General features: G+C 42.5%; 1 protein-coding gene across 8 annotated transcripts in view; it reads right to left on the reverse strand.

Moving 5' to 3' along the window:
- SRGAP2 (SLIT-ROBO Rho GTPase activating protein 2) overlaps positions 1-21,070 on the reverse strand; it is a 215,113-nt gene that overhangs the window by 23,453 nt on the left and 170,590 nt on the right. For all 8 annotated transcript variants that reach the window (XM_079978969.1, XM_079978967.1, XM_079978968.1 and 5 more), the window contains 4 exons: positions 17,748-17,808; positions 6,924-7,001; positions 5,104-5,238; positions 2,931-3,036 (listed from right to left, as the gene is read on the reverse strand). In XM_079978969.1, the coding sequence (XP_079835095.1) occupies positions 2,931-3,036; positions 5,104-5,238; positions 6,924-7,001; positions 17,748-17,808 (380 nt within the window). The remainder of the gene's footprint in view (positions 1-2,930; positions 3,037-5,103; positions 5,239-6,923; positions 7,002-17,747; positions 17,809-21,070) is intronic.

Raw genomic sequence — 21,070 nt, forward strand, 5'->3', positions numbered from 1 at the left:
TGCTTCTCTGATCATTTGCACTGAATGCATATTCAGAGCACTTCCCTGCTGACTAGCGCATTGATTTCTTTATTAAGCAGCCAGCCTCTTTTCCATTTTCTGAACATCCCTTCAATTAACACGTAGGGCATTTGTTAAAAGCGTGTGTGCATGTGTTGGGAAGAGTCATCATCATCTAGCTCCCTTTTAAGGAGGCTTATTCTCCGTGCCGATTGAATGCTGTTGCCAGGGATTTATTTCTTGGCATGTCGTTCAATGCACCCTGCCTGGATAGCAGCTGCAGAAGCAACACCTCCTATCCAGCCAAGAAACAGATGAAAGTGTGACTGAGCCACGGTGCCGCATGGTTCACAGCACAAGGCTGCAAAGAACCTGGCAACCAGCACACCCCTCTGGCTTTTTCCATTTGCACCCTTCCTCACAGCCAACATTTATCTCTCTTTCAGCTGCCCAAGAACTGCTGAGAATGCTAAAATGCCATGCCAACATTCAAAATGGAATGTCAGTCATGGGTATTTTGAGCATCTGTCAGTGTAACGCAGTGAAAATGTTTGAAGTTAAACAAGGCTCAGAGGGACAACTTTGCTTTGAAAGGTTGGGGGATCTCACGAACCCCACCTTACTGTGGCTGCCTGGGGTATTATGTTTGCCACTGCCAAGAGCATGCGATTCAAGAGCTGCTGTTTAACCCCTGTAACCCTCCAAAAGGCAAAAGAAAAGGCCCCTCTGCCCCACACTTACGTCATTTAAACAATTTATATGCCGCTTAGCTACAAGAGTCGTTTGCAAATAATGCAACATAGAAAATAAAAACCAGTTAAAATTAAACTTCAATTTAAATGGCTGCTGGAACAACAATATAACAATAATTAAGTCTTGCCAATGCATTGATCACTGTAGCCAGACTATCCTTGTCCCATGAAAGCTGTATGCAGTTCTCTTTCCACCAAGGCCCATCAAAACTCTTTTACAAGCATTCATCTGAACATGTGAGGCTTAAAAAAATTTGTAGAATTGTGTGGGACACATATGCAAACTAAGATCCCCAAGAACTCGGGCTCCTCCAAGACCTTTGTGTGTTTGGCTGAACATGCATAGGAACCTTGTCACGATAAGGAACCCTGCCTTATTACTGCTCTTCACTGGGCAGAGGCTTCTAAGCATGATCAGCCAAATCCCACATGGACATCTGTGCTCAATGCACAAAGGTTGGAAAGGAATCCACATGCAGGGCTGGGGCCACAGGGTGGGGCTTGCAGGCATGACTACATCCTCTACACAATTTTAACTGTCACATGTTCAAGCAAATGCCCAAAGGAGGTTGGAGTCTCAGTTTCCTTTGCAAGCATTTAATTTTCTGGAAATAAGGTTTTAAGTGGGGGAAAGAGTTATAGAATAAAGCTTGATTTTTAACCAGGTATGTTATCACATACTTCATTCCTTCCAACATATCTTACTGATAAAAAATGTAAAGGACCCCTGACAGTTAAGTCCAGTCGCGGACAACTCGGGTTGCGGCGCTCATCTCGTTTTACTGGCCGAGGGAGCCGGTGTTTGTCCGCAGACAGTTTTTCCAGGTCATGTGGCTAGCATGACTAAGCCGCTTTTGGCGAAACCAGAGCAGCTCACAGAAACACTGTTTACCTTCCCACTGGGGCAGTACCTATTTATTTACTTGCACTTTTTGATGTGCTTTCGAACTGCTAGGTGGGCAGGAGCTGGGACCGAACAACAGGAACGCACCCTGTCGTGGGGATTCAAACCACCGACCTTCTGATCAGCAAGCCCAAGGCTCAGTGGTTTACACCACAGCGCCACCCACATCCCACATCATATTTAGGGCAAGCTAAATATGAACTCTGCTAGCTAGCAACATCCAGTGGCTGGCACCTGCTTTTTTAGCCCCTCATGTTCATACACGGGATTCTCAAAACCAAACTCCTTCCCTCCAATGTTGGTATTGTCCCCTGTTTAGAACCCCTCCAAAGCTATCTATTGGCCAAATTAAAATGCAAAATGGGAAGAGTGAGTGTTCTCCGTGGCAATGCAGTTTTCTAAACGGTCAGGTTTGTGTGATTAAATCTTAAAAGCAAATTGCATCAATTTGGGCATTTCAGGGCACCAAGTTAATGGTTAAGCACAAAACAGGGTTATTTGATGCCTGGACAATTCTTCTTGAAACAAACACAGTTTTCCAGTCCAGTTCTTTGAATAATGAGACACTATTAAGGGCGGAAGCAAGCATTCACTTCAGTGACTTAGAAGCGGCATCTGAGGGAAGGGAATCCCAAGGCATGGAAGAATTTCCTAACACTGCTGTGGAAAGTTCTGTTCCTGAGCTGCAGGAAGTGGGGTCTTTCCTATCTAACAGTATCTGGAGGGGTGGCAGGACAATGACACACTTTGTGGGGATATGGTTTTGAATTTTCCAGGCCGCAATCAAGACCTCATTGTTTTCCAGAGCAATAGTACAGGAAGTCTCAAGACAGGCCTTATTTCATCCGAACTAAAATTCTCCAGTACCCTGAAACGATGGCTGTCCCTAAAAGGTAGCTCTTTTAGCAAGATTTCCCCTTAGAAACAGGGAACAGCAATACTGGTCATGGAGATTTTTGCCAACAGAATGCTACCTGAACAAGAAAAAAAGCCCACAGGTTGGCAGTAAAAATACAAGTGATATTCAGAGATGAGCTCAAGCACAGGCTCCAACTAAAAAGAAACAAATGCTTTACACTTAAGTGATCAGGAACTCAGTTCTGTGCATAATTTGAATGACTGGGAGAGGCTCTTTCTTGCAGGTCTCATGGAAGTATTCATACAAAGGGTGGAGAGTCATCTCTCCTTGAACCAAGCAAGGCCCATCAACTCTATGATTCTTACTTGGCAAACCAACACTACAGACCTATCTGTTGTGCTTGAGGAATACTTACTGATTGAGGAATGCAAAGAGGTATCTCATTACAATCAAAGTGGTTTTAGGCAAAGTCAGGAGGACTTTCCGGATGTGTAGAGCTCTCTCCTGCAGATTGTCCATTGCTAGGAGGAAGGAGAAAAAAGAGCAGCAGCTGCTGTTTAATCACACAATAAGTGGCATTGCAATATCTATGGAAACTTTACATTGCTACTTTTGAGTACTGTTTCATATTTATACGGGTGCAGGAAAAATCCAATGCATGAAGACTGTGCCAAAGTCTATTTTATCACATGGGAAGTGAGAACTTACTGCCACCTGCAGCCCCTCAAGATGACACATGAAGTAAAACAGAAATGTGACTTCAGTGTCATTTGTGAAATGACCCTCAATTGGGGGTGGGATGGGGGGGGGGAAGGCAACAAAAGCAACTTGGAAGGAAAGGGTCTGAGCAGTTCCTGAAAACATTTATGAAGCACTGCACAGAAGATGACAGAGGCATGATTTCCTATCTGTTATGAAAAAGGTCCTTCAAAGCAGAAGATGAGAAATTTATCTTCAAGGTCCATGCAGTGTGGGTGAATTGAGTGTTGTATGTTGCACAAGCCACAACACAATAGCCCATTAAAGTTAGCTCTGTAAGGTGGGTGTCTTAAGCAAAACCTTTGGCACAGTATTCCACAGATAGATTAACATAACTGGAGGGTGAGGTAAAGAGCTCTGTCTGCAGCAGTCTAATGGGAAAAAAGTGGGCAGCATATATCCTTGGCTCTGGAAGTCCAGAATTATTTGGCAACAGACTGCTCTTTTCATCTAACAGGAGTAAAACTGTGTAGACTAATTTGCAGGGAGAATGAAACCACAGATCCTTTTAAAAGGAGCTCTCCTACATGCTACTTCAAAGGCTGCTTCCATCACTGACATTCTTACACTCGGACAATGGAGTCATTGTTTGCTCTCTGAATGAGTCAGGGGGAGTTCATTGCAAACTTGAAGTCACAAGAACATTTAAAAAGCACTCTTGAAATGATAAAGTTGTACGTTAACAGCTTAACTAGTTGAAAGTCGTTTTCTATGTTCTGTACAGAAACACCATAAGGAATTGACTCTTATGGTTACGGAAGGTACCCGGCCAAAAAAAGACACAGCTGCTGGGTTTCTAAATATACATACAGCCCAAGACACATTGCAACTACTGTGTCTTCAAACAGTATAGACAGCAAGTTCTCTCCCCCCCCCTGCCTTTTCTTTCTTTTTTTAAGGGTGAGTCAACTAGGAGACTTCCTGTACTGCTTGTCGGTCAGTTTCTCTTTAACACAGTATTTCCCTGATGTTTCATTAGTAGTTCTAATCTGTTAATTGCTATGGAATTCTGGGCTGAAAGGCAATATAGAAAACATTTTAAATGAATTAATACAATACACATATTGATGACTTAACTGTCAACAGGCCTTGGCTAATGAGAAGCAAACAGAAAGAGGTCCTCTTTCTAACTCTTGTTCTGCGTTTAATGTTGCCACCTCAGCAACAAACTGGGGCATCAAATTATAGTAGGTTCTAATACAACCTTGTACAATTCCGGTTTCTTGCTCATTTTCCTTGAGATACTATCAAAGTATCAGGGAATGTTCTAAGAAGCCAGCAGCCTGGTTTTAGAGAGATAGCTGAAGTCTTACAAGTGCTGGGGCGGGGGGGGGGGAGACTGTGTAGACACAGAGGATGGATAATGAGCAAGTTCCCACAGATATATAAAAAAGGCTGAACTATGTAAGATGTTATCATTAACTGACTTTTATGGGGGCGGAGGGCACAGAGAGAAAAATGTCAGAAGGTGCAAGAATCTTTATTATATGTATTATAGAAAATGTGCTTTGTGCCAGATATATTAAGAATTCTGTCTGAAGAAGAGCACGTTCAATTTTTGTTGGGGTTAGATTTTGCATCGGTGAATGGCATGAACATTTTGATTATTGTTTTCATGCATTAAAATTGTCATTTTAACATATCTCCTGAAGAAAAACATTTCCGCTTCAATGCACATTAGAATATGTGTTACCTTCTACGTTAAATATTTTTACACATTTGTGGTTTGCTACTCATTCTGTCACTCGACAGGGGCAGCTATCTCCTTGTGTTGTGTTTCTTTGCATGCCTTATCTTCAACTGACTCATTTCATCCTTGTGCTACTTACTGACACAGGCAATCAGGTCATGAAAGATTTCCTTGGGGAAGAGGGGATGCTCTAGCCCACGAAAGTAGAGCTTTAGTACACCTGCTATTGAGTCCATATCATGGTCATTTTGATCTCCAGCCAGTGGATCCTCCCCTGGTTACCACAAAACAAGAATGACAAGAGAACAGACAGAAAAGGTGCATATTAACAAAATACAATAAGTAGTAATCTATCAGAAGCTTGAACCTCACAGAAGGAGAAATAACAGGCAGGAGCAATAACAGGCAATAATCAAGTGGCTCATAATATGTAACCTATAATGATTTCAAACACCCCTCCCCCCCCCAAATAGGTATCCAACAAAAGATTCTATGTAAGTACATTGGGTAAGCAACACCTCTCAGCTGCCCCAACTCCTATCCAAAGACAGTCAACAAAAGGTTAACATATGTACATGGGGCAACAGGAGACAGCATGGTGCAGATAACACCAAGGTTGCAGGTTTGATCCCCGTATGCAATAGCTGCATATTCCAGCATTGCAGGGGGTTGGACTAGATGATCCTCAGGGTCCCTTCCAACTCTACAGTTCTATGATTCTAAGTTGCAACATGTAGGCCCTTCCGTCTCAGCAGAGCTGAGTTGCTGTGCTTCAAGTAGAGTCTTACATGCAACTGATGGAAAGCTTGATCACCAGCCTGCTCAGCTTCAAAGGCAGGTGGTGCTAGACTAGCAAAGCTAATGAAGTGCACGAGCACACAGGTCTCTGGTGTGACTCTTAATCTACTGGAGTTTATAGGTTTGGTTTTGGCCAAAGACAAAGGAAAGATTTGCACCGAAGCAGAAAGTCCCAAAGGAGAACTTGCTGTTGGACATAATCAGATTTGATGATGGGGCAAGCCTTCTCTCTTGCTCTCACAGAGATATGCATTACGAGAGAAATAGTCAAGGAACAGCTATTATCTTAACACCACAGAGTATAATAAATAGGCAACTATGAATTAGAGCATTATCCCCAATATTAACTGTCACCAAGGGCTCTTGATGAAGTAATAAACTCACATACATTAAGGTTAACTTCATTAGTTTAGTACCTCACTGGATTTGAGGCCATGAGCGATGAAATGGGAAAAAATCAATGTTATGCATGCAAAGATACTAAAACAGTTATCTATTTTCTCTAAGCAGCCTTCCATAAATGCTCCATAAAGTGTGACCTTTTGCATCTGACATCCGCCCACCACAAAACAGAATTCCACGAACCCTTATAGATCATCTCTTATTCTCAGGCAAAGGACAAATCCACAGCAATCTCCATAACCTCACGACTGATAAAGTTACACACATACGCACTGTTAGCTAGAGGCCCTTTGACATGGGTTGGACATGCTGCTCTGCTTTTAATAGGCAGATAATTTGAATGTAAAATATTGTGTGATATTAAGACCAGCCTTCCAAGCTGACTGGAGAATACAGGTGCCATGTTTTGGAAAGAAGAGAATGGTGACTTGAAAGCACCACTCTGTTTTAGTGATAACGGGCTTAAGGTATAGTATATATGATTCTAAGGTAACTAAGGACAACTAAAGGCTCTGTTTTCTGCTTCCCCTTGCAGCCACCTATGCCCTCCCAAACTCTTCAGCGTGTTGGGGGTCTACTTAAGCAATTTGAGATGCAGTGTGTGGGAACCACTGGGGGAAGTGGGAATTGCCTAAGATTGGGCAGACCTTTGAAGTCTTCATTTATGACTTCAGTGTCAACTCGCTTAAACTAATAACCCAGAAGCATGAAGACACATTGCAGAGAATTGTGCAATACAAAAAACCCAACTACTCTTACCTCTCTCAAATGCATTTTTTATATCATTCACCTCAACCTGAGATCCTGACACCCTGAATATCCCTTCATGCTGCAGCCCTGCAAAGAAAAGAGAAATCCATGAAAAGAGAAATACCTAAGGAAGAAGAACATTCTTACAACATTCTTACAATCCTTCCTTCAGTCACTGAAATTCAGTTATCTGTCAAATTCAACAACATGATGATATAAGAACACGCTAATCCAAATTGAGATGATATATCATTACCCGACCGTTATGTTGGTTTCTGCTCTCTTTCACTGTGCAGCGAAGTGCTTGTCACGAGACAGGTGTTTACATTCCACAGTCAGTTGCTGTTGGGTTTTCTCACGGGAAAGGAAACTGGATGTGACGTACACTGGTTTCCTGTTTTTCACTGTTCACACTGTGTTTCTCTCCGTGCTTCAGAGGAGAGAGGTTGCTTTCTCTGCTCCGGCAGAGGCAAGATGTTTTTCTGTAATCTACCAGCTTTGAAGTGTAAATAAAGTAATATAGAGTATGTGGCACGTACTCCTCATCATTCCGCTGTGCACGGGCTACTGCAAATTTCAACATTCCTGGTTATGGGCCCAGAAGAAAGATGCAGTCATCTGAATGCCGGCAAAAGGATCGGAATGCAGAGGGACGGATCGGACGGTATCTGCCGTCAAGCTGATTGATGAGGTATGTGCTCATGCTCCGGGCAGCCTGCCAGCTTCTAATTAATGGCTTTATGGCTGGACTCTGAACTTTTATGGCCATTTTGCCGGGCACAGGCAAAGGCTCAAAGGAACAAGCTCCTATGCTGGGGGAAACCGAAAGTAACTTTCAAAGTGCTTTTGGAATAAAGCAGCTGCAGAAAACAGTGATGCAGCTTGATTTAAGGCAGCAGAGAGAAAGCACTTTTGAATTTGCCTTTGGAATGAGGTTTGAAGCAGCAGAGACGCAGCTGTATAAAGCAGCTTGTTTAAAGCAGCAGAGATGATGCAGAAGGCTAATGCCAGAGTCATGATAGCTAGCTGCAGAAGGCTGGCTGATGCAAGTAGGGAATCTGATGCCAATCAGCCAATTGCTCAGCTCAGAGTAGCCTGTGATACTGCCATGATTCAGAATGAAGCAGACCGCCAGGGTGATAGCTGCATGGGCAAGGGGGAGTCTTCACAGACGTCATCCCAGAGTGCAGTGGAACCACCAGATGGCGCCGAAGCTTTGAAGGCAGTGAAATGCTACTCGTGTGGACGTCTAGGCCATATGAAGAGGGAATGCAGATATCCCAGGGCCAAGACAGAGCAGCGCAGCGGAAGCTCATCGCGTGGAAAAGGCCGAGGCAAAGGCAAAGGTCCGGTGTCCAGGACAACGCAGCACAAGGCAATGGTCTCACGCTTCACTCCAGAGGTTGCAAAGGTCCAGAAGACGTCTAGATCTTTCTTCGTTGTTGATTCGGCTGCAACGCACCACATGTGCAACGATAAGCGACTGTTCGTGTCTTTTACACCGCAGGAAGGTGCGATTCACCAGGCGGATGACCACACAATCCCCAGTAAAGGCTACAGAACTGTTGTTCTTCACAGTTTGGACTTATCGATACAGGATGTGCTTTATGTACCGGATGCCAAACATAATCTGCTCAGCGTTGGACAGCTGAATGAGCGGAAAATTGACGTTTCCTTTAAGAACAAAAGGTGCTTCATCACGAAGAAAAATGATTATGTATTGCATGCTGAATATGTTGATCGTTTGTATGTTTTGTATTATGATGATGTTGTGCAGGATGAAACTTGTTGCATTGCAGGTACTAACAAAAGTTTGCATACAGAATGTATTCATGATTTTCACCGAAAATTTGGTCATTTGAATTTTGAGGCAGTATCTAAAATGCCTGCCTTTGTTGAAGGTATGACTATTAAACCCTGCAGGTACCACATGAAGTGCAAGGCATGCGCAGCAAACAAGGTGAAAATGGCTGCGAAAGGTAAGGTGTCTAGTAGACAAGCTACAGAACCATACCAGGTTGTTCATGCTGATTTGGTTGGACCACTAGCGCCCTCTTTGGGTGGAAACAGGTACTTCATGGTTCTCATTGATGCATTTTCCAGATATATTTATGTGTACAATCTCAAGCAGAAATCAGAGGCTTTTCCAAGGTTCAAGGAATTCTGTGCTTGGTTGGAAAATGTGCATGGTAAGAAGATAAAAATTCTTTTCACTGATCGCGGGGGGGAATTCACTTCTCAGCAGTTTGAAGCTTTTCTGTCTGAGAAAGGAATTCAACACGATTTGTCTAGTCCTCGCTCGCCATGGCAGAATGGACTTTGTGAGAGGGCAAATCAAACATTGCTTCAAGGGTTAAAAACCTTGCTGCATGATGCCAATCTTCCAGAGAGTTATTGGGCCGAATCTCTCTCGTGTTTTGTTTACAGTTATAATCGCAGGTTATCTTCAGCGATTGGTTGTACCCCCTATGAGAAGATGTTTGGCAAAAAGGCATACGTCAAACACATGAAAATTTTTGGTTCTGACATGTGGGTTCACTCACCACAAAACTCCAAGTTAGACAAGCGTGGTTTGCATGGTATCTTTCTAGGTTATCAGAAAGGGTCTTATAGAATAATGATGACTGACTCTAAGACAATTAAGCTCACAAGAAGTGTTGAGTACAATGCCAAGTGGGGGGAGAATGTGGGAATTTTCCAATGTTATCCTGATGACAGTGATGAGACTGAGGATAGTCAAAAGCAGCCACAGCAACCCACACCCACTGATGAAGGTTCTGATTCTGAGTCTGAAACTGAATCGGGTGATTCAGAGGATTTCAAGAGTGCGAAAGCCTCTATGCGACCCTCTGAAAGCTCTGATCAAGAATTGGAGGAACCATTGTTCACAATAGGTCACTTTTCTCCTAAGAAGGAAGAGGAGAGTGTTGAAGACCTAAGGCTAATTCGCAGGTCACAAAGAGCCACGAAAGGCAGACCTCCAAAGAGATTTGCTGATGAGTTTGCTAAGATAGCAGTAACAGCTGTTAAAAGCTCCAAGAAGGTATTTGAACCTTCAAGTTTCCAAGAAATCCAGGATTTGGATTCAAAGGAAGCTGAGCCATGGTTAAATGCCATGAAGGCTGAGCTTGATTCCTTGGAAAGGAACAAAACATGGGAACTTGTTCCAGTAGTTCCAGGAATGAAACTGCTTGGAAGCAAATGGGTCTTCAAAGCGAAGACTGATCAAAATGGCAAGATAGTCAGACACAAAGCCAGATTGGTAGCCAGAGGTTTTGCACAGGTACCAGGTGAAGACTATCACGAGACCTACTCACCCACAGTGAGGTATGAGAGCATTAGGCTTATGCTCAAGCTAGCTGCAGAGGAGAATCTACACATTAGTCACCATGATGTGAATACAGCTTTTCTGTACGGATCTCTAGATGAATCACTTTATATGCTTCCACCTGATGGCGTACAGGTAAAACAGGGATTTGTTTGTGCTCTGAAGAAGTCCCTTTATGGTCTCAAACAAAGTGCACGGTGTTGGCACACAAAACTCACTGAGGTATTGTTTTCTCTAGGTTTTCAGCAAGGGAAAGCTGATCCATGTGCATTTGTCAAAGAAGAGGGGCAAAAGAAGCTGTATTGCTTGTTTTATGTTGATGATCTTTTATTCTTTTGGGAAGATGTCACAATGTACAATAACGCCCTAGCTCAACTGAAAGAGCACTTTGACATGAAAGATCTTGGTGAGGTAAACAACTACCTATCTCTGGAAATAGAGAGAGATCAAGATGGTAACATTCTAGTACACCAGTCACGGAAAATTGCTGATGTGTTAAGCAAACTAAACCTGATGGATGCTAACCCTGTAGACACACCGATGATAACAGGTTATCAGGTAGATGACACTGAAGAAGCATTTTCTGACACTACACTGTACAGAAGTGTGCTAGGCAAGCTAAACTTCATTGCCAGATGTTCAAGACCAGACATTGCTGTTAGCTGTAATTTGCTAAGCAGACAAGTCAACAATCCTACTGTTAAGGATTGGAAAGCTCTGAAACGCATAGCGCGCTATTTGAAAGGCACTATGCATTACAGACTGAGATTTAACAATCAGAAGTCTGGTGGTCTTGAGATGTTTGCAGATGCAAGTTTTGGAAGTGACACTACAGACAGGAAAAGCACGTCTGGAGTTTGCTATATGTACAATCAGGGTCTATTTGATTGGTCATGCAAGAAGCAAACAACAGTTAGCTTAAGTACTTGTGAAGCTGAACTGAATGCACTGTCTTATTCACTTAAGGATTGTGAATGGTTGTTACAATTATGCAAAGACATGAAAATTCCTGTCAAATGTCCAATCCAGGTTTACCAGGACAACAAAGCATGTTTGGCTTTGCTGAATTCTGAAGGTTGTAAGCAAAGCACGAAGCATTTGCAATTGAAGGTGCAACATGCTAGGGAACGTATTCAGAAGGGACTCGTAACGGTGTCCTATATGCCAGGTAATGAAATTCCTGCTGATGTATTGTCCAAGATTGTATCAAGGGATCAACACTGTACCTATGTGCAGAAGTTGGGTTTGTACTGATATTGTACGAACACGCTGCCCAGTGATGTTCACAGAAAGGGGGAGGATGTTGGTTTCTGCTCTCTTTCACTGTGCAGCGAAGTGCTTGTCACGAGACAGGTGTTTACATTCCACAGTCAGTTGCTGTTGGGTTTTCTCATGGGAAAGGAGACTGGATGTGACGTACACTGGTTTCCTGTTTTTCACTGTTCACACTGTGTTTCTCTCCGTGCTTCAGAGGAGAGAGGTTGCTTTCTCTGCTCTGGCAGAGGCAAGATGTTTTTCTGTAATCTACCAGCTTTGAAGTGTAAATAAAGTAATATAGAGTATGTGGCACGTACTCCTCATCATTCCGCTGTGCACGGGCTACTGCAAATTTCAACACGTTAATCCAACTTGTTTGACAGCTAAAATTAATTAAAAGTGGCACACCAGCACTGGTGTATTTAAATCCACAGCAATAAGTTGGCACAATTCATACGTTGTTAAAAAGTATTCGTTTAATTTTTTAAAATTCACTTTAGCATTCCGGAAGCCAATAAGACTGATTTTAATGGCTTCTAAAAGACATACAGCACTGAGGAAGCATCCATGGTTCCTAGGACAGCGGGGCTCTTAGGGTAGCAATTCTGGAATGAGAAAGATTCTAGAGAGAGAAAGGAAGGGGGCGAGGAATGACATCAAGGCTTGCTAAACTTATCTTGGCCTGAAAGAGAAACAGATGGTGCACATTTGCACACAGATTGTGCTCTATTAGAGGCAATTCCAAGGAACTACTTTCATAGCATCCAGGACGACAAATAACATGTTTGACTCTTATAGATGGTGGTGCCTTCATGGGACATTTCCCGCTCCCAGAAGTTTGAAGTAATCACTGTACTTTAGAGTGTACTAAGGCATTTACTTTATCATTTTCAAGCATATGAGAGGCTATTCTGTGAAAGCTTAGGCCTGGGGAGAAAGGGAGCAAGTGATCATGTGTGTGTCTTTCCTGAGTATGTCCTGCTTGCGCACCATCACGTGGCTGCAATGGGATGGAGCTTTGTCAACAAATTCTAAATCAGCAAGCCCCAAAAGAACATCGGTCACCAGCCCCAGCCCTACTCTGCCCCCTTAGGGCCTTTCTCCAACTTGGCATTGACTTCTTCCTTCCTGTCAGGAATCTACCTCCTGCCTGCTTGTAGGAGTCAGATGATGCTGGAGGCAAAAGCCTGCAGCTTTTCTCTGATGCTTCAAAAGGGTGAGATGGGAGGAGGATCACTTGCAATCTTGTCCAGTGCCGGCGATGCTCCTCCAATGATGACTGAGTGTTCCTGAGACCAACAGAAATCACAGAAGAGAGAACACTGGGTGGTTTGTTTGGGTTTTCTTCATTGCTGCCAACACCACCACAGCCAGGCTGTTATAAAAGACAATGGAACATTGGCGCAACAAAGGAAACTGGGCGGTTGACTTTCTTCTGCTTTGGTGCAGCTGTTGCTGCTGCCAAGAAAATCAGCAGAAGGCTGTTGAGCTTTACAGACCACTTGCCTACCCCTGCTCTAATTCTGCATTTCCTGGACAACCAGCATCTTAACGATTGTGTAATGTGTCTTCTAAATTAATAATAATTAAGCAATTGTTCAAGAAGTGTTATATACTAACACTACCATCATTGAAAGAGGATTTTTGGTAGCATCAATAAATTTTCATAATGCAAGATGAATTAGATGGCAGTTTTTCAAACGGGGTTCACTCAGACTAGAAAATCAAATTAAGATAAGATTTTGTTGAATCAGCGGCTTGCTTTGGACACCACACTAAGCCAAACCATGGCTTAGCTGCAAATGTGCAGGTTCTGGGAGAGGAGATTGTGACTGCTGTGCTCCTCTCTGGCAATTCTGCTGCTGTGTTGTGCTAAGCCGTGGTTTGACTTAGCACATTGTCCGAACCTGGGGTCATGATTTAGCTCTTCCAGACAACCCATTAGCTGTAAATCATAGTACAAACCTTGGTGGGAATGTGGTGCTGAATCAGAATCCTGTGCCTTTCCATGCAGAGCCTTAAAAAACAAAAGGCTAAGCATAGAGAAACAACAGTGCCAAGTCAATTAAGATGACCGATTTTCTAGACAAAGGTCACACTTCAGGTCATTTAATTAAGATCAATTGTCAAGGCAGAAATTCTAGGGGAACCTATCAAATGGTTTATAGAAAATACATTGCTACATAGTATGAAAGAAAAGCAAATCATAGTGATGGTGGTCCTAAGGTGTTAGGGTAAGGAGCTCTCTACTAGGAAGGATAATCCCTCATCACATATCAAGTGCAGACGCTTGTTTGATTCTTCATAATATTTTAGTACCAAAAACAAGAAGGGGATGATAACAGCAGCAGAGGAAATTCATATTATCTCCAGTGTAGACGAATCTTGCTTTTATTTAAAGATTACTTAAACCAATGCTAAAAGGAAACAATAAAGGAGATCAGTAGTTTGCTTTCTTATATATGAATCCCATAACTGTATAGGAATAATTTTACTGCCCAGGAGTAATCACTAGAGAAATGTTTCTATTCTTACATATGTCCATCCCTAGGCCAGATAAGCCTCCAGGGAAAATCCCCTTGAGGAAGTAGAAAAGAGAGACTAGAGAACACTAATAAGAAGAAGAGCTTAAGATAGCTAGATAGACTCACCTGGAACACAGCTGGCGGGATAACTAAAATGGTACTTAATTTTAATGTTGGATAGTATAATTACAAATATTGTTATCCAGGGAACAGGCTTATGTGAAAGGAGAATTCTCATCACTATAAATGGAGAATTATTACTGTTATAAATCCGATTAAACCTTTTCAATACTCAGATCCATACTGAATGAGGGAGAATCTTGGGTGGAAAATCTGGAGGTGACAGCTAATACCATACCTAATGTTACTTTTTCACAGGAGACAACCACCTACATTCTACAAACAGCTTAGGAAGTTGAGGTTTGGGGCATGGTGGGCAAGGATGGGCCAGAAGCTGTTCAGAATTGTTGCTTTAAGACCTTCAACACTATACACAAGTGTAGCCAATGTGATGCCTTGATGCCTTCCAGATGTTGCTGGACTCCAACTCCCATCAGCCCCAGCCAGCATGGGCCAAATTGACAGGACTTTTAGTCCCAACACCATCTGGTGGATGCCACTTTGGCCATTTATACACCCTTCTTCTTCTTCTTCTTCTTCTTCTTCTTCTTCTTCTTCTTCTTCTGTGATCACTCGTAGCCGAGTAAGATTGTCTTCCAAAAACAAGGTTTTAACAATGAGTCCTCTTGCATTAAAATCACCCAGGAGGCTAATTTTATCTTCCTTAGGCATCTCTGATAGGACGGTATCCAGCTGTGAGTAACATTCTTCTTTAATGTCTTCATCAGCATCCAGTGTTGGTGCATAAGCGCTTATAATAGTAGCCTGTTGGTTCTTGGTGAGCTTTATTTGAAGGGTTGAGAGTCGCTCATTAATGCCAGTAGGGACTTCTGACAGGAGCTTCACAAGGTCGTTTTTGATAGCAAAGCCTACCCCATGTATTCGATGTTCTTGTTCAGATAGACCTTTCCAGAAAAATGTGTAGCCTCCTTTTTCTTCCTTCAGTTGTCCCTCACCTGCTCTTCGAGTCTCTTGAAGCGCTGCAATATCGATGTTAAAACGTCACAGCTCTCTTGCAATGATGGCAGTTCTGTGTTCAAGACGTTCGCTGTCTGTGTTATTTGACAATGACAATATTCCATGTTCCAAAGTTCAATTGTCTTTTACGACCGCTAGGTGGTGACTCCACTGGGCACGGTAATCCAGTCAGGGAAAAAGGGAGGCATACTATGTTTAAGGCACCTTTTCTAGCCCCTCCCCCCTTTTGGGGTGAGCAGAGTGGATCCTAAAAAGGGATGCTCAGTCATGGATACAGCTGCCGAGCTGCTCAACTGCCTTGTTCCTTGAGTCAGAACGACTGAATCTGTGGCCTGAGACTATTGGGAAAGAAGGAGTTGGCAACAGCAACCAGAACGGAACTTATACACCCACAACCATGATGAAAACCAAGAACAGTTTTATACTATAAAGATCTAAGCCCATCGTACCTTGCTATCATATTGGCTGATGTTGCATAGAGGAAGAAGGTTACAAAAGACCTGCCACTAGAGCAACTTGCAAAAAAAAAGCACCCAGAATAACTGAGCCAAGAAATCTGAAACTTATTTAAAATTCTGAAACAGATGTGAAATGTAATGTTTATTTTAAATTATAAGTTAGTTCCAGATGAACTGAAAGATTTAACTGTTAATGCGGACAGGAAGCAGGTCCCAAATTTGATAACATCAGGATGTTCAATTGGATATGGAATATATTTTTACCTTGCCATCCGCAGAAGTGGTAAAACTTCTTAACAATATGCCCAGACATCCTATTTAACCACCTCTCCCAAATGAAGGCTTCTAGACTATACCCCGGGAACCTTGTCTGGCACTGTCGCTGGGTATCTTTAGGAGCCAGGCAAAAGCATCCCTGTTCTCCCAGGCCTTTGGGCAATTAAACAATCTGTAGCCTTTTAAACTGTGTGTGTGTTACTAAGGTATGTATTTTTGTGTTTTTATATTGTAAACTGCCCTGTGGTTCTCAGATAAAGGGCAGTATAGAAATGTAGGTAGTAAGTAAGTAAAATAACAGCAGCGTAACTGAAAAGATGTGTCAAAACTTCTATTAATAAATTGTTTGCATATATATATGGTGAGCAATTTTTGAAGACTGTAGTGCATTATGTTATTCTACCATATATGGGTTGGATCCAAAATCTTTGCTGTTTGAATAGAAGGGCCCTTTGATGAGCAGTGGGGGATTTCCATTCATGGAGCAAAGACTGGATCTGACTCTATGTTCCCTAAGGAACACTTCTTTCATAGATCATTTTCAGAAATGCAGCCTGTAATGACTTGGGAGAAAATCTGCTATTTGTTATCAGATAACAAAATGTCTCTTACACATAAAGTATGTTTGTGTTCGCTAGAAGAAGATAGGGGTGTGGGGGGGGGGGGACCAGCAACATGCAAAGCTTTGATCTAGAGCCATTTATTTTAACATATCATATAGCCAAAGATAAATTAATTATGTCAGAGTATACCTTATTTCCTGTGGAACGGTGTTTATTTCATAAATCTTTTAAATTGTGATAATTATGATTTTTGAACAAATAATCTTGCTGAGACTAAGCATGTCTGGGTCAGTGATTGGGTGAGTAACCACACAAATCTTGGGTCTCATGGTGGAAAAAAGGCATAATACAAATGGAAGAACATAAATAGATAAATGATATAAATACATAGAGTAGCATCCTCCTGATACATGTTTCCTGATCCAATGAAGGCTTCCATCTCCACAATGTGAGAGAGGAATTCCCCCTATGTGCACCCAAATTCTGTTCCAGAGGGTTGGGAAAACCTTTCTGGAACAGAGTTAGAGGTGACATGAAGGGCTGCAGGCAGGAGGAAGACTTGGCAGAACTATGACAAAACAACCCCAAATAGACAAAATAGCCTTCTGATAGAACAAGGGATACCATTCCACTCTGACTAAAAGTTCAGCAATACACAGGACATGCCTGCTGAAATCTCAGAACTCATAAGGTGAAGGAAAAGATTGATTTGAAAGGAATAAAGAAGCAACACCTTAATGCTAAGATAGAGCAAACAGGAAGAAAAAGAATCACGTATCAGAAATCCAGAAGGACCAAACCTATAATATGTGTGTATGCCTTTGGCTCCTGTGTCACAGTTCAGAAAACAGAATGGCTCCATAAAATATTATTACCCATTTATTAAATACTTATGTAAATTTATTAATACAAATGTATTAAGTTATTGATTAAATTTTTAAAATAAGAATGCAGTTAGCTTGAGTAGAAAAATCACCGTATGCAAACTTTACAGATTTATTTAAAACATTTCTATACTTTAATTCAAAATGTCCAGGGCATTTTCTAAAAGGCAGTCCTACAATCACAAGCTGTGCTCTACTTATGCATTTTGATTCTGTCCTGCCTTTTATTTCACTGATATTTCCTGCTCTTTCCAAGAGGAAACTCAAGGCAATGTCCACAGGGTTGACTGGAGGTCTCTCATCTAGGACCAAACAAGACTGAGACCAGCTTTAGCTTTAGCTGCCTCCTGTGTTTTCAGATCACAGTCCTGACTATGCTTCTACAGGCTACTTGAATACTGTGCAGAACAAACTATACTTTAGCTTGACTATCTCCAAACTCACCATGTCTGCTAATGAATCGTATGCAGCTCTCTACCACCAGGGGAATTGCTTGGCTGGAATCCTGAACGACAAAAGGAGAAATATGCAATGAAAAGAATATTCAAATGATAGTGCAGCTTTAAAAAAATGATACAGTTCCGAAATGAACATTCTTCGGAAAAGGCTACAGGTGGAGGGATACTTCCCATCACAAAATTCCTACACGGCAGACACTGTGCAATATATGCTTTCTTTGTGTATCCACACACTGGGGGGAGTCATTAATAGCTATTGGATTTTCTGTATTTTAACTGCCAGAACACACTCAGTCTCTCGCACTCTCTCTCTCAAAGAAAGTCTAGGTTAAACTTGGAGTTGGAATTTATTCACCCTCATAGAGAATGCTTAAACAGGGATTACTGCCATTATTCAGTGTTGTGGTTATATTGAAGGTAATAATTCCCTGCTGTTTCAGCTATCTTTTCATTATAGTACCTTAGTCTGCAATCCCCAGCATGGCTAGGGAGGACTGTGTGTATGTGGAAGGGGGCAGGAGGGCAGCAATGGAAATCTCTGCACCAACCTTTGAATGGGCTCCAATCAGGCCCCATAGTGCTGCGGTGGCAGTGGGGCTGGTTGGGCATCTAGGGGATGCCAGGCTGGCTCAGATATTCCTCCTCCCCCAGAATGCTCCATTTTGAGGCTTTCCATCAGCAGGCAGAAGGGGGAGCTCACTATGGGATGGAGGGATGCTGGGACGAGCAGAGACAGGTAGGGTGTGACAAAGCGCTCCTGTGTCTAGCCCAAGCTGCTCCTCCACCAGCAAAGGGAGATTTGCAGCATTTGGTGTGACTTGACAGAAAACAAACACTGGTGAATCCAATGAGAGATCTTAGAAGTTCTACAGAGTTTTTTTCAGGTGCGTAAACACAACAACACAGCCTCCAGAAATTAAGTGTTTCAGGTATTCAAAGATTGAGATTTGCAAGAGAAAAACACGCAGATGGCAGGAAACAAACCCCCCCTCAAATAAGGGTACTTAGAAAATAAAAGAGCCTCTAATTTGTATAGCTTGGAAGGGTGAGGCAAGTATACAAATCACGGCAAGCCTTTCCGCCATTTCCCAACCATGTGCGTTATGTAAACAAAAATAAATAAAATCAAAGGCCTTACAAATCCTTTCATTCTACTCCAAAAAAAGGAGAAAAAGGCTTCATGGTACAGGAGGATAAAAGCAAACATTTGCATGCAACAAGGAATTGGATTTACAATGAGAAAAAGCTCATTGGAATTTTTACATATCTTATTTGGAATATGTTATGCCAAAATATTTTGTCTTTAATTTCTTCAGTGGCAAAGGCATCATCAGTAATAGACACATGGAGCTGGTTATCCTGATATAGAATTGACTTCAAAATAGAAACAGACTACTTTATGGAGAAATTAACTTAATATTCCTGTATGCTTCAAGTTATTAACAATTTAAAAAACCAACTACTACATGAACAAGTGAAGCCTCAAATCAAAACTGGCCTAGAAAAAGATATCAGGTCCTCCCTGTCCCATGACAATATGACCTAGCTTCTTTATTATTGTGCCCAAATTAGTAAAGGTAAAGGTAAAGGTACCCCTGCCCGTACGGGCCAGTCTTGACAGACTCTGGGGTTGTGCGCCCATCTCACTTAAGAGGCCAGGGGCCAGCGCTGTCCGGAGACACTTCCGGGTCACGTGGCCAGCGTGACATTGCTGCTCTGGCAAGCCAGAGCCGCACACGGAAACGCCGTTTACCTTCCCGCTGGTAAGCGGTCCCTATTTATCTACTTGCACCCGGAGGTGCTTTCGAACTGCTAGGTTGGCAGGCGCTGGGACCGAGCAGCGGGAGCGCACCCTGCCGCAGGGATTCGAACCGCCGACCTTTCGATCGGCAAGTCCTAGGCGCTGAGGCTTTAACCCACAGCGCCACCTGCGTCCCCCGTGCCCAAATTACAATGCTGTAAATCATCCACCAGGGACAATATATATATATATTGGATTTTCTCTTATTGGTGGAGCACACATGCACATTTAACAAAATCCTATCTAGCAAAGCAGAAGAGGAAGGCAAGCTGAGCGGCCAAGAACCCTAGTAAAAAATTAGAGTAGACAGAAGCAATAAGCTGAGTAGCATAAATGTGAGTATATAGGAGAATTATGATACACTGCTTATACTGGCTAAAGCCATTAGAGGGCAATAGCTTCAAACTCAGAGGCCCCAGACAGTAGAGGATAAGGGGAGAGAACACACACACACAAAGTGGAGAGGGCATGAAAGTTTTCATCTATATGAAACAGTTCACACTGCTGTGTTACATCCAAGTGAGTCAAGGATAAATACTAAGCCTACAACAAAGTATACTAAAATATCATCAAGAGATGCTCTTGCCCAAGACCCTTTAGCCTGCCAAGGCCCCTCTCCCTCTCTGTGTCCCTGGAGTTCCAATGTCATGTGCAACAGCTTAGGACCACAGAGCAGCCCTGTCTATTGAACTCACTGACTATGCACTCAGTTATCTGAATACATTGTCTCAAGATGACCTGCCCACTCCAGAGCTTCCCCTGGACATTTCGAAAGCAATTGCTTTGTTTTGCTTACACTGTTTTTGAACCAGAGTGTTGGCTTATGTGTTTGGACACCAGGGGTGTCCAAACTTTTTTCAAAGAGAGGCCAGATTTGATGAAGTGAACATGTGTGAGGGCCGACTAAAGTTGTTGACCCCCAAAGTTGTTGAGCTTTTTTTAAGATTTTGCCCCAGGAAATAAACTGCAGAGGCCAGATTAGGCCCCCAAAATGGACTTTTGGACATGCCTCACTCCCTCCCAAGCAAATGGATCAGAGCAGAGTCTATCTTCCCCTAGCATTCAGCTCAGCAAATCTACAACATATAGTATCATCTAGAGAAAAAGGACGGAGAAGAGGAAAAAGCAAGAGATGTAAACAATTAAATATTCCCCATCAAGTATAGGCTTGAAGTTTGGAGGCCCTTCTGTGTCAAATTGAAGCAGCTTGCTGTTGTATACTGTGGACATAATCACTCCCCAAAAGGGTTCAGTGTTGCTGCTAGTAATGACTAGGTCTGAATAGAGAAGTATTCATTTGGAGCTTCATAAGCTTAGTGATTTATCAAACACAAAACTAATATTGGTTTAGGTTTTTTCCTTGAAACAACAATCCATTATGCAGATTCTTTTGAGTAAGGAGGAGATTATGCGTTCCCTCCTTTGAGGACTGCACTTGGCGGCTGTCTTGATTTGGCCAAGGTAATTTGGGTTGGTCCCATCATTTCCCCCGCTATGAAATATTGGTG

This window comes from Podarcis cretensis (assembly GCF_951804945.1).
Source record: "Podarcis cretensis genome assembly, chromosome: 6".
NCBI lineage: Eukaryota > Metazoa > Chordata > Lepidosauria > Squamata > Lacertidae > Podarcis > Podarcis cretensis.